Genomic DNA, 14,446 nt, shown 5'->3' on the forward strand with positions numbered 1-14,446 from the left:
CTGGTCCTACTAGCTGAAGGTGGAGGTTGGAAGATGGTCTTAGTTTCTGCTCATGCAGGAAGCTGCCCACTTAGCAGCCAGGACAGGCTAACTGCAGTGCTGAATTTTTCTAGTTCCCTCCTCACAGCTCTCCTGAAAGGCAGGTATAACTGGTTAAAAAGGCTCTCCTGGCATCTGGAAGTGAGGAACTGTGAACCCTCTAGTGGTTTTCTGCAAAATGCAGAACTCTGGAACCCATGTTCACGCTGCACCTGGCCCTTTGGTCTCTGCAGAGCTTGGCTTGGGGGGTCTCACCTGCGTGCTGAGCTTCTGTATTAAAAGCACAGCACAGACTTCATCTATGGTTGTTTTTAGGCCAGCTTTTGAAAAGACACAGAGTTCTGAGAAACAAAGTAGATAATTGTAATAACTAAATTGGAGGCGTTGGGACATTCTGGTAGGAGTAAATCTTGGAGATTCACTTTGTGTGTGTGCCACAGAATAGAGTAACTTTGCCCACCGACAGTTGAGAAATTTCACCCCCCAGCCCCCAAAATGTTTTGATATCTGGAAGACAAATTTGGAGAGGGGGTTGTTTTTTCACATTTCTGTTATTTGATTTCTTGCATGTTATGAATAGGTTTCCTATAATGTGGGAACAATGCTTCTTTAATTAAAGCTGACAGGCATTTTTTTTAATTACAAAACGCTTTGTTGTAACTTTATTGAACTGTAAGGTACTTATATGGAAAATTCCATCTCTAGCTTTTTATTTTAGGCTCATTTTTTTCAGGAGGAGGAGGGAGGGAAGCTGTGGAACAAACAATTGTTTCTTCTCAGGCAAGGTTGAGAGGAAAATACAGATTTTTTTTTTTTTTTTTTTTTATAAATGTAAACAGAAAGAATGGAAGTGTTTTGTGGAGTGCCTCTACTTTGCTGGAGGGTTTTGATTCACCAGTTGTCAATCCTCTGTGAAAATACTTGTGAAGGTCTGCTAAAACTTGGCCCAAGTATAAATTTCTGGAAATCTCATTTCATACATGCTGAGTAGTGACTTTTAGGGATTAGCTGCTTAACTGCACAATGGCATTGAACATGCTGATTCTCACTGCAGGTATACAGCAAGAATCCCCTGTAATTGCTCTTTTTCGGTTGCTAGGACTCTGTCATGTGGGTTGTTCTAGCCTGCAGGGAATGACTTCTTTGCTCCAGAGCCCTGCTTGCCAGGCAGTTAGGAAGGAGAAAAGTCTTAACAGGAATGTATTGAAAGTAAAATGGTGCTGCTTTGTAAGTGGGTACCAGTAAAGTCAGAGTAATACTCAAACACGCTTTAATCTCGTGCTTTGAAATGTAAACTGTTTGTCTTGTACCTCTACATAGTGTCCCAAATCCTTGCTATTATTCTTTGACTTGATTGAATTCTGTGCTTCTTTTCCTCCCAGAATAAGGTGTTCATGTATGTTAACCACACCCATCTGATGGATGGCTTTAACAGTTTTCAGTTTAAATTTACACAGTCTTCCTCTGGAGTACATGTTCATCTATATCTACATACTTTTTTTGTGCACTTTTTTTTTGATTTTTTTTTAGCACTGATCTGCTTCTTTAGTTTGTACCTGACTGTTAGTATTCCTGGTTTGTTGCCTTTTAGCCTAATTTTTTGTGAACCTTTTTGCCCTCTAGCAAAGCTCTAAAGATGAACTATGTACCTTTGATGGTAAAATTAACTGAAAAGTCATCTCAGTGATGCTATACTGTTTTGCAGTAGACTTCTTCAATTGTTCTTTTATTACTCATTGCCCATTTACCAAGTGTGGGAAGCTGAGAGTCACGTACATCAGCAGAGTTTGTTGATGTGGTGAAAAATGGTATACCGAAAGTCATTTTTGGTAATAATACCTCTCAGTTTTGTAGGATACTTCCATTTTCAGAGGAGCTGTCCCTTTCTGTGGCACTTCATAAAGTTAACTGTCAGCAGACATTTGTTCCCTGTTCTATCTAAAGAAAGGAAAATTGTAGTTACCATACACAGTTTATGTACAGGTGATTCACTTGAACTAATACAGGTAACAGAGCACAAAACTCTTACTATAAAGGTTGAGTTTATAGAATGAAGCTTAGGGGGTCAGTTTGGGGAAGCCATACAGTATGTGCAAAGCTGTATGTATGGAAGAAAGTGGATAGATGACTGCAACTTCCAGAGGGTGCTTGAGCTGATAAAGTAGTTGCTGCTACAGAAAAGGTGCTATTGCCCCTAACTTCCACATTCTTTGGTGACTGGCATCTTTTAATGAGCTGATTCTTATCACTAACCCACAAGAATGCAAAAAATGAATGAGTTAGATTTCTACTGGCTTATTGAGTTGAACTGTTTTTTCACAGCATCACACAAGTTCAAAACCATAGCATAAGGAAGGCAGTATTAATGTGAGCAGGCAATGGACTTTTTTGACCCTTTTCAGCAGCAGTGTCTGATAAACTGGATCTGCCACCTTGTGAGATTTCTCTTTGGGAATCTGCCTGACAGATGGGCACTGATACTGAAGCATTGGCAAAACAGAGGGGAGGGGAGGAAGAGGGAGAAACAGCAGACAGTTTGACTAGTGATACAGACTGCGTCCTTTACATGATGTTCTAGAAGTGACTACTTGCACTCCCAGCTTTAGAAGGTACGCTAATTAAATGGCAGCTTTAAATGGTGGAGAAAGAGTACTTCATAAGCTGGAATTCCCTCTACTGAAGGGGAAGAATCTGTGCTCTGGGCTTGAGCTTTTCAAGATGCCTGTTGGGACAGGCAATGATGATGGGTTTTCTGTAGTCTGCCAGTTGATTGATTAATATGTAAGTGTAATTTCACTTCTACTGACCCTTTTAGATCATTGCATAGGGCATTGAGCTTCATGGATTTTCATGATCTAAAATGGAAGATATGGGAGAAACTTTATTAATGGCTGTTCTGACAGGCATGCTCTGTGCTCTCGTAGTCAAACTGGTATGAGACCAGCCTATAATTCTACTTCACAGAATACTGAAATAGCATCTCAGGAAGTTTCTGCTGTTTCTCACTGGCATTTATGAAAAATAGTAGACTGCAGCACCCAACCTGCTCCTCTAAAGGCTTTGACTTTCTAATGTCTGATGTTACAATGCTAGTTCTTCTTAATAGTGCTCTCTCTTTTTAGCAGTCCCTTATGTGCATTTCATTTGATTTTATGAATTATTTTTAACCTGGAATTTTGACTGTACACCTGACTCTATTCTAGTGGTGTCAATCAGCTTTGGTTTTTCTAAGATCACATCCTCCAGGCTTAAGAATAGCCCAACCATCAAGCAGAGAAAGCAGCAAAGGTGGCAAGAGGCTGGTCTGCATGAACAAGATGTTCCTGAAAAATGTCAAACATTTAAAAGGAATCATACAGGAGGTGGAAGCAGGGTCAAGTGACCTGGGGGGAATATAGAAATACTCTTTGAGCATGCAGGGGTGGTGTTAGGAAAGATGAAGCCCACCTAGAGTTAAATCTGGTGAGGAAAATGAAGAGCAACAAGAAGGGTTTCTGAATGTATGCCAGCAGTGGGGAGGGTGTAAAGATACACTCTTGACTCTTCTCGTTGGTGCTCAGTGAATGGGCAAGAGGCAATGGGCACAAACTGAAATAAAGGAAATATAATTTAAACATAATTAAAAAAATGTTTTCACAGTGAGGGTGGTCAAGCCCTGGAACAGGTTGCCCAGAGAGTTTGTGGATTCTTCAGCTGTGGAGATATTAAAAACCCAGCTGTGTGTGATCCTTGGCAATCTGCTCGAGCTGACCCTGCTTTGAACAGTGTTGTTGGACTAGATGGTCTCCAGAGGTCCCTTCCAGCTGTAAAGGCTGTGTGATTCTGTGAACTTTGAATGTTGAATTATTTCTTTTTCCTCTGACACATGCAAAAATACTTCAAAGGTTTGAGAATACAAGATAGTTAGGTATATAAACTTTTTTGAAAATTTTAGCAGTAGTAATTGTGAGGTTTGTGTAGACAATTACATCCTAAAATTGAAATACAGAACTTCTGCAAGTGGCTTGATGCTTTTAAGACCATATCAGTACTGTATTCTCATACTTTGCATAACTTTAATCTTTTTACATAAAACAAAATCTCTGGTGTGGTGAGGACTCTGCTTACTGAAGTGTCATTTCTTCTTTACTTAAAATGACCTTCCTTTGAAATCCGTTGCAAGAAAGCCAGTTGTCCTAGAGTCTGAGTCTTTCTCTGTGTGCTCTGTAAGAATGTAAGAAATTCCTGGCTGATTGAGGGACTGGCCCATCTACTCTGGCAGTCTGTCTTTGCCTGTGGTGATGGGAGATGCTGTTCAGGGAGAGCATAGCATAGCCAGTTTCTAGGGCCTCTTCCCCTAACATCAAGAGTCATTGTTTTGAGATACTAGAGGGCTGCATCCCTCTAAATAGAGAGTATCCATTTATGGATCTGCTGTCTGAATTTGGCATAATAAAAATGATGGTTCCTGCGTTTTTTGGTTTTGCAGCTGCTGCATGTCAAACATGGTTTCAAAAAACGGTGGTTTCAAGATCTCCTTCCTCAGCTACACCTACCAGCAGATGCAGTTCTGTTCAAGCTACATTGGTGGTGGTGCTTGTCAGTAGGTTAAGAGTCTTTGAAGAGCACTGAAAGAAATACAGAAATGCAGCTGTTTTGAGGATTTTTTTTTTAGGGCATTGGAAAGTTAGATGACAGCCCTAGTCAAAACCAAGGATTGTTGTCTTAAACAGTTCAGTAGTTAGAAAAAAGCTTCTTTGACCTCCTCCTTTGCTAAGATTTATGTTCTTAAGTATGGCACCACTGAGACGACTGTCAAGAGTGAGCTGTTTGCCTCTCTTCAGTTGAGTGAAAAGATGCTTCAGAAGATCAGCGCTGGTTCAGGCAGATGTAGAAGAGGAGGCTTAAGCGTGGTAGGCAGAGGTTCTGGTTTTACTCTTGCACTTACAGGGTTTTTTTAAGCCTAGTCCATTTAATATGCAGTAGCCTTTGTGCAGTGAGTTTTATCACATATTAGCAAAATATGGTCTACTTGGACGTTGGTGCTGTTATGTAGGTTATCCTGGCAGTGTTTCCTTTGGAAACCCGAAATAATTAAGTGGTGGAAGTATGTCTTAAAGGTTTATTGTCTGTTTCCCCTAAGGACTAGTTGTCAAAAGAATAAATAAATTAGAATCTGCTACACAATTATTAACCTTGTATGTACCTACCAAATGCCATGTATCCATTGTGAGAGTACTTGTTTATGAAAATATTGAAGGAATGGTATAGTGTCTACATAGATACTGATTTACATACAGGTAGAAAGAGTGCAGAGTTTGTAAAATTTTAGCTGGAGACCTGTACATGCTATCTGCTTGATGATGAACAGAACTTTTCTAATAATTTTTCTTAAAGATACCTGAAAGTCAGAATAGGGCCTAAATTTTAAAATATCTAAAGTTAAAAATATGGAAAGCTTGTGGCTAGATATTAACAGGCTTTTATTATGAAATAGTTTTGGTTGTGGGGTGTTTTTTTCCTTTTTTTTCCTGGAGGTTTGCTTGGGTATACAAAGCAATGCATCAAAGGTTGGCATCGTTATCGGTGAAGTACATATGATGTACTAGATTAAAAGAAGGTGTATAAGTAGGTATATCCTTTTTTACATTGAGTGTAAGTGTGTGTATAAATCACAGAATGGCTGGGGTTGGAAGGCACCTCTGGAGATCTAGTTCAACCCCCTGCTAAAGCAGGGTCACCCAGAGCAGGTTGCACAGGATCTTGTCTGGGCAGGTTTTGGATGTCCCCAGAGAAGGAGACTCCACAGCCTCTCTGGGCAGCCTGTGCCAGGGCTCTGCCACCCTCAAAGGAAAGAAGTTCTTCCTCATACTCAGCTGGAACTCCCTGTGTTGCAGTTTGTGCCCATTGCCCCTTGTCCTGTCACTGGGCACCACTGAAAAGAGCCCGGCCCCATCCTCTTGGCACTCGCCCTTAAGGTACCTGTAGGCATTGGTAAGATCCCCTCTCAGTCTTCCCCAGGCTAAACAGGCCCAGCTCGCTCAGCCTTCCCTCACAAGGGAGATGCTCCAGTCCCCTCGCCATCCTTGTAGCCCTCCGCTGGACCCCAATAAATAATGAATGCTTATATCCAAATAGTCTTTCATTGATGCTGTTCTGTAAAGGCATGTATAATTTAAGATGGTTCTCTGTATTAAATTGCTATCTGAAAACCAGTAACAAGGTGTTTTGGTTTTTTTGTTTTTCTTTTTAATCTACAGATTTATTATGTGGCAATGGCTTGATGAAACATCATTAGTGAAGAAAGACAAACATATATAAATTAGATCACTGAGGTATAACTGGGTCTTTTTCCAGTTTAAAGGCCTAAAGGATTAAGGCAGTAAGTTCCTATGTGCTGCTTTTAATTGTGGGTTTGCCTATAGTAGCAAAGGTTCCTTCCTGCAAAAGGCCTAAAATAGTATAATTAGATAACAGAAGGTGAAGGATTTTTTGAACGTATGAAAAGCTAAGTGCTTTCTAGGGTGTGTCTCTTTCTTCTCTCTTTTTTTCGTCTTTCTTTAAACAAACTTCATCATTCAGGAGCTAACTTCTTGGAGATTATTTTCTTCTTCTTTTTTTTTTTTTTTTTTTTTTGTTTTGGAAGTTTGTTGTGGATGAAGTACTTTGCAGTAAGAGGAAGCCAAATCAGGGTAACAAGTCATTATGTTAGACTTCTTCAAGAATTAAACTGAACCAACAAAAACAGATAATGGGTTTAAGCCTTTATTAGACTGAAATTGATGTTTTAGACCATTAGTTGCACCACGGAAGCGCTGAATGTTGAGTACTGCTTGGAGAGGCTGATAGTTTAAACACAAGGGTTTTGTATAGCAAGGTACCTGTTTGAAGGTATCATCTGCAGTTTGTCAGGTTTTGGTTTATACTATCGACAGTACCAGTCATCTTTGAGATGGGTATGGCGACTCAGCCACAGGGATGCAAGGTTGAAATTGGCTGTCTCTATATTTTTAACACAATTAAAAATAGAAAGTGTATGTTTAATTTAAACATGAGAGTTTGCTTATTATGTCTGTACTCACTTTATTGTGATAGTGGGGAAAAAATACATAGAAGCTGTTCATTTGCTTGTGAAGCCATGAGGAAAGCTGTGGTTTCTGGTGAGATTGGGTATGGGTTTAAGACATGAGCAGCACAGTTGTGGAGGCCTGGGTTGTGGTGAACCTGTCTCTCATGCACCTGGTCTGTCCATATCCCATGAACAAGAGCTGGAAATTGCTCTGGGCTTGCTCAGCCTTCTCTCTTCCAGAGTTCTCCAGAGCTTTGCCCAAAGCTGGATCCATGTTTGCATCTAACCAAAGTGAAACTGAGTCCAGGTTAGACCTCCCTCCTGACCCTAAAATGGACCTGCTATGTCTCCTGAGCTGGAGTGGCTGAGGCAGTTCAGATGTGAGTAGGGAAGGTGGGTGAGAAGTGAAGGTGTAGGACAGAGTGAGATGGGGGAACAGGAGATGGAAATACTCCTTGACTAACATGCAATAACAAGGGTGCTGTAAATGGTGGAGGTTGTTGGTATCTTCCAGGTGAGGAGTTGGCAGTACCAGTATTTTCCTGTCTGGTGTTTGTGCTCAATTCGTAGGTGGTGTTTCACGTGTTTTAAGGCCTATGTGGACATACCAGTTATAAACTGTAATCAGTTAAAACCTGAATGTTAAATTGATACTATTTGCACCAATGAGTTCTGCAAAAAAGATGAAGTATAATAATTAGCCTCTGCTTGTATCGACAACTACGATTTTGTTGTGATTGTTTATTATGCCTCATAATATATTGTTTTATTTTTTAATGTAATCAAGTAGCATTGATAGACTTGCTCTGCCATTCTTCCTAGATCCTGCAAGAAAGAGCAGCAGCTTTCATGCTCTGCTTGACATGCATGCGAGCATTTCTGTTAGGAGTCCCTAAGCACGCTATCAACATACAAAAAGCCACTACCTGTTTTATTTTGCTTTAGGGGAGAGGGAACAAAACCTTTAATAATGTTGAAATAATAATTTATGCTACACCTTTAATGGTCACAGTAAATTTAGAGACTACACAGTAGTGCACCAGTGTCATGTGTTATATTCCAGTGGTTAGCCAGTGCTCTCACCCTTTTTGCTCATGGGGCCAGAAGTAGTAGTTTTGGTGAGTTAAAAATAGGAACGTTGAGTGCGAAGCAGGTTAAATCTTAAGAGTTTCATAATTCATCTGGCTGTCCTATCTGTTGTAGCCCCTTCTAGCAGTAGCTGTTCATTTAATTTCTGTCTACTGAAGCCTCTGAAACTGTTCCCTAAGCTGCCTAGATTCCCTTCTTAATGTGATATATTAAAATGAAGCCAGCAGCTCCTGCCTGCAGAAGAGCATCCAGGAGCCCAGCTGTACACACTGGCACCATCACTTGCATCACTCTGCAAACCGGCAAGGTTTTGTAGTCTTTGCTCTGCAGGAAGGGGCTCTTGCTGCAGTAACCCAGCTGACTCTCGAGGATGTGGCTGTCCTCTGCAGGCTGCGCAGAGCTGCGGTGCCCCCAGCTGGGCAGCACACCAGAGGTAGGGCTGCTGCTGCCTGGCAGCCGCACTCTGTGCTTGTAAGCCTGTAACTCACATTTATGAGGATGTTTACTTTTCTGTATAGGTTCAAGGTGCAAGTTTCCGAGGTTGGAAGGAAGTGACGTCTATGTTCAATAAAGATGATGAACAGCAATTGCTAGCAGAATGTAAATCTCCAAAATCCAAAGGGTGAGTCAAACCAATTGGTCTATCTGCTATTAAAATACACAAACTGGAACAGAAAATAGCTGTGCAAAGCAGTGAAAGTAGACACTGAGAAACAGTAGTGTTCAACTTCTCGAAGTTAAATCACAGAAGAAAGTTTATGTGCATTTCCAAATTACATAGATGTTAAGCTTACGATGAATAAGGCATGCTGTATTAGGACAGGATGGATATTGTTGATAACCTTTTTTGGTCTGTCAGGAAGAAAAGGGAGTTTAGCTGCATGACGATTTTTTACTGTAGAAAAGGAGTAAAGGTTTCTGAGTAAAAAGGGTCATTCCCACCCTTTCCTCTTAAGGATTAGTGATGGTTGGGTTTAGAAATTCCTTTTTTTTACATGCTTTACTTTCTCCTTTGAAGTCTTGTCTACATGTAAAAAAGAGAAGTAGCTGTGCCAGGATGTGCAAATCTTTCCTGTCAGAGCTGAGGTGTTTGCTTGGAACAGTTGCACTGCTGGTACGGTTAGAGCTGTTCTCTGAACAGAACAGACCTCTTCCCGGTACAGTTTTGCTGTTACAAGTACGTGTAGGCTTTACCTACGCATGCTACCTACCTACCTTAGTTACAAATAGGAAAAACGTGCTACTCATCAGTATAGCTGTTCCAGCCAAATATTAGCTTTGATAAGACTTGCTATAGTATGTTTTGTTTCCAGTTTACTTTGAAATATATATATTTCAGTATGCATGTGTGTGTGTGTATATATATATATATATATGTGCGTGGATGTGTGTGTGTGTGAAAATACATATATATGTGTGTATATATATGTAAAAGTGATTTAGAATGTAAATACATACATTTCCATTTGAACCTGTTCAATAAAACTTTCCAAAAGTTCCCAGCTACTGTCCCTGTACAATTTTATGGTGTTATTAGGACGCTAGGTTGCTTGAAGGATCCTTTGCAATTGATGCTGAATATAAGAATCAAGTACCTGGTGAAGAGAGCAGAAGTATGAAAACAGAGCTACCACAAATGTGGAGAGCTATTTTAGCATTACTGTGAAAATGGCCTGTATTTTAAGTTTGGGGAAATTTTCCTAGAATTGTATATCGTAGTTTTTACTTTACTTTGAAAGAAAAATGCAACTTTTCAAGTGCACTGCTTATAAAATATGAGAAGAGTGTTCAGAGTCTGTGACTGGCTTTAGCAATATGAAAATTCTGAATAATCGTAAATCCAGAATTCAGTAAAGTAATTTAAAAGTGTTGGTTCAGTTGCTTGTTTTTAAATATGCTACTGTCAAGCTTTCATTAATGGAAAAAAGCTTTTTTAATAGAAATATTTTAAAAAAATTCAGTGGTGGTTTTATTTGTGGAGAAGGAATTTGTATGCTATTAGCAGATAATGTTTTTAATTTGCTGTTTAGCTCATTGAACCCCGAAAGCTGTGTGTTTCACCACTGGTATTCAGCCTTTCCTTATGGTCCATTATTTGATTACATACGTAACCCTGCATGTAAACTTATGCATAAATGTTTGACATTCTGTATTTTAAGTACTCCACACTGTAAATATGAAATAATTCAGATTGAAGGTGCTTAAGGGGGTAAGAAAGGTGGTGATATGAGTAGCCTTTCCAATGTCTCATTGAGAGAGAAATTACAACTAAGGTTGGTTTTTTCTCTTGTTTTGGGGAGGGGAATTTTGGGTATTCTTACCATAAATACAAAACAACTGTTTTCAAAATATTGTGTAGTTCTTTATGAAATAAATGCCGGTATCTTTAAAAGTCCTAATGCTGTGTGCATCAACTATTTTAGGATATAATGTTTAACTGGCAAGGTGATAAGAGGTATATGAAGCTGAGGAACATAGTGAGTGATTGTTAAAGCTGGTGGTAGGAAAAACATTTTCATATTCCTTCTACTGTCCTTCCTCTGGGTTTGTTTTTTGGGTTAGTTTGATTAAAGTTCTAAATTGTTCTAACGCATGCTAAAATACTTAATAAAGTTGCAAAGGCAGTTCTGTGTAATTCATGGGGCGGGTGGGGTATTAAGTGCATTGTTAAATGAAGAAATTAATCACCTCATCACTTACTTTCTAGAACAAATCTAAAGTTAAAGGAGGAGACGAAGTCTGAAAAGAAGCCAGGTTTTTGGGACAGTTTGGTGATAAAGCAGAATGTCCCATCTAGGAAACCAGATGAGATTGAGGGATGGGAACCACCGCAGATTACCACTGCTGACTCTACCAGTGATGCAGCAACTACTTTAAATGACTATACAGCCTGGTCAGGCTGGGAAGATGAAACCAAAGGCTCCACAAAATACACAAACCTGGCCAGCTCAGGAAACAGTTCCAGGTGGAGTATCAAATCAGCTGGAAAGCTGGTTAGTATTAGACGTCAAAGCAAAGGTAACCTTACTGACAACTGGGAAGAACTAGAATGATACTAGTAATGTGAAATGCTTTATAGATAAGAAGAGAAAGGTTCCATGATTTACTTGTATGGTTAAACCAAAATCAAATCTGCTCAATATTGCACCTTTATACAGTACTTTGTTTTATTCAGATTGTTACAAATTTTTGCTCATCTGATAGTAAATTTTCCTATTACATTGTTAAATAGCTATGTTTTCCACACTTAAAGAAAAAACAGAGAATCTATTTTGTGCCTATATTTCACATTCAGACTCTGCAGTATGTTGGATTGTTGGTTTTACCAAAAAAATGTAATTCCTTAGTGAATGTATACACTGGTTGTAAATTTGACTGCCTTATGTAGGAACTTCCACTAGCTTGAGGTCCTGGTTTTTTTTTCTGGTGTTTGAGGGTCACTCAAAATTTTAGTTTTGATGCTGTCCCTTTTTAACTAAGAATACTGATATGTCGCTTGCAGGGAGAATGCTTATACTTAGTAGACTGTTTTCCAAATCTTCAGCCTCAGCATATGCTTCAGCTTGTGCAAACAAGATGCTCAACTGTCACAATGTGCTATACTGCGTATGAAATAGGAAAATACTATTCTAATGTAACTCCTTCCACCACAGGATCTTCACCAATAGTCAGGTCAAATGGGTCTTCCAGAGTTTGTTGGGGTTTTTTTGTTTGTTGGTTTGTGTTTGGTTTTTTTTTTAGTATATGTATATATTGAACATTGTTTGACAAAGCTAAGCTTCTCACTTTTTAAGACACACGTTATGCCAAAAATAAAAATGATTGAAAATTTGGAAAGCAGCAGTTAGCAGAGTATAAGATGATCTCTGTATTCAGTACCCGTAGTGCTGAATCTAGGGATAAGTTGCTCCTTATGGAAGGGCATACATTTTCATTTTTTACAGTAGCCGATCCTTGTTCTATAAACAACTTTTTTGTCTTGTACTGGGTTGTTCCTTCCCCTCCTGCCCCATAAGCAGTGATTGAATTACACTCCCGCATTTTCAGGGTAACTGAGTAACTGAGCCATTGCAAGTATGTGCATGCATACAACTTCTGAAGCATTGTTGTTATAAAGCTCTGTCTTACTAGCTACTGATACTTTAATTTTTTGGTAAAAGAAGGTGAAGTGTTAAACTTGAGATTTGAAATGTATATAAGATACTAAAAGTGCCTCTTTCTAGCATATTGTCTTTCATTAGCAGTGCGGCTGATGTCAGATCCAAAGTTGGTTTCCATTTTGTTTATATGACCTATATAAATACTACTTTAACATTCATGGAAAAAAATCAAACCAAAAGTTTCAGAAAAAATGAACAGTAGGCCTTTTCTCTCCGGATTGTTAAACTGGTATAACAGAACTGAAAACTTGTTGACTGCCTAGCAGTATGGCCGGTACAGTCGGAAGGTCAGGTTAGCATTTCGGAGAAAATCAGCATTTTTGAAAGAAACCATCTACCTTTGTGTAATGGATGTCTTGTAAACGTGTTTTTGCAAGAAGCTTATGCTGATGAAAAGGGATGCATGCGCTTTTCTTCTAAGGTTGTACCATGTTTCTGTTACTGCCACATTACCCCTTTCTTAGATCTCACCTCTCTCTTCCATTTCACGTAAATATTTCTGGCTTACAGTTCCTGCATAGCTATTTTTTTGAGATTCCTGTTGAGATGTGCCTGGAGGGAAACTGTAGCAAAATGTCTTTGGCTTTGTTTTTTTCCCCCAGTATTAGTAGGATATTAAAAGGCAATGTTCTTAAGTTTATATAAAAGAACATCAGCGTTTTGTGTTACAAAACAGGATCTTATAACTGGCAAATGTATTTGTAAAATTGGCATTATATATTAAGAAAAATACGACTAGAGGAGAAAGAGTTAGCATTTATATCGCATCATTTAGTCTGTGAATAAACTCTGTATTTGCCTTTGGCAAGTACGTATGCTGAGGTTAATTATAGGAAAGAATGAGTATTCTTGGGTAAAGTATGCTGCATTTTATAGTTCATGGAATACCCTCTAAGGCATGAGCTAGTATTTAATTTGGTTGTTGGTGCTGACCTAAAAGAATGGAAAAAGATCTGCTAGCAGCCCTCAATGTTTTGCTCTCAAAGATGGGCTGAGAACTTTTAATTTCACTCCTGAAGAAACTATTTATACTGTGATGAGTAAAGGTTTTGCCTTGCACATTATACTGTCAAGTGCCTGTTTCTCACCTTGATGATGTGTTTGATGCACAGCTTAACTGCAGCATTTTTCAATTTGTTTTTAAATGTATGGTAAAGAATATGCTCACAACGCTGAAGCCTATTGTAAAACAAAATTGCATCGAAGTGGGAAATTGAGATATGTAAACTTACGGTTTAATCCTAGTGATGAAAGTTTTTGGTGTGCTTTTTAAGTGGTATTTCTCAGAAATAACCATTCTAAGGATGAACGTTATTAAATTTAATATAATTTATTGTTATGCTTTAATAATGTATTTGTCTGTTGAGAACTCACTGGTGTGAGCTTTTATGTTTATAAACTTGTCTGAATTTTCAGAATGGGGTCCTCTTTTTCTTTTACCTTTTTTTAGATGCTTGACTACATTATACATTTACGGGCTTAAGCTATACACGGCTCCATATGTGGAATAAGTGTAGAATATGTCCCTTAGTATTTGTTTTGAAGTTGCATTTCAATCTATGTGAAATGGTTTAGAGGAAGGTAGCATTAAGATTTATGATAAGATTGCACAAAATAAAATATAGTTTATATTGCTTTCTCATAGCCAATCTGCATGATTGTTGGCGTGGTTTTAACGGGAATTAAAAGCTTCATGTGGCTGTAACTAGTCACTTAACTCTAAGCAAAGTTCTTTCTGAGTATTTTTATTTATTAGCATCATTTGCAAAAAGAAAAGTAGCTATTTTCCATATGAATAAAGATTTAGTTTGAACTGAAATGCCTTATTCTATTATTTTTTTTGTCCCATTTTATTTGTCATGTGAATTGTTTCCATCTGTGTGGACGTTGTGTGCATCTTTGTAGAATACAGCCAAGGAAGTAATAGCTGTGATTGTCCAAACTCAGTGCATCATGCCATCTCGGAAGCTGCAGCATCCTCAATTTAAAGCATGATGCGTTGCTTTCACAGGGAAGAAGTCATTGGGTTTGACAAACATCAATTTATTATTCTTTTTTGCTGGTATTTATTGGTTTAAACTTTTTTTTTTTTTTTTAATTTATTGGCTGT

At 38.6% G+C, this 14,446-nt stretch overlaps 1 protein-coding gene across 1 annotated transcript in view; it reads left to right on the forward strand.

Annotated features, from left to right (window-relative positions):
- The window catches only part of LOC121089966 (testis development related protein), a 28,917-nt gene extending 14,762 nt beyond the window's left edge, over positions 1 to 14,155 (forward strand). Inside the window, exons 3-4 of the mRNA XM_040597820.1 lie at positions 8,695 to 8,798; positions 10,884 to 14,155. Coding sequence (XP_040453754.1) covers positions 8,695 to 8,798; positions 10,884 to 11,229 — 450 coding nt within the window. The 3' untranslated portion in view covers positions 11,230 to 14,155. The remainder of the gene's footprint in view (positions 1 to 8,694; positions 8,799 to 10,883) is intronic.
- The last annotated feature ends 291 nt before the right edge of the window (positions 14,156 to 14,446 follow it).

Source organism: Falco naumanni, chromosome 6 (assembly GCF_017639655.2).
Source record: "Falco naumanni isolate bFalNau1 chromosome 6, bFalNau1.pat, whole genome shotgun sequence".
In the NCBI taxonomy this organism is placed as follows: Eukaryota; Metazoa; Chordata; class Aves; order Falconiformes; family Falconidae; genus Falco; species Falco naumanni.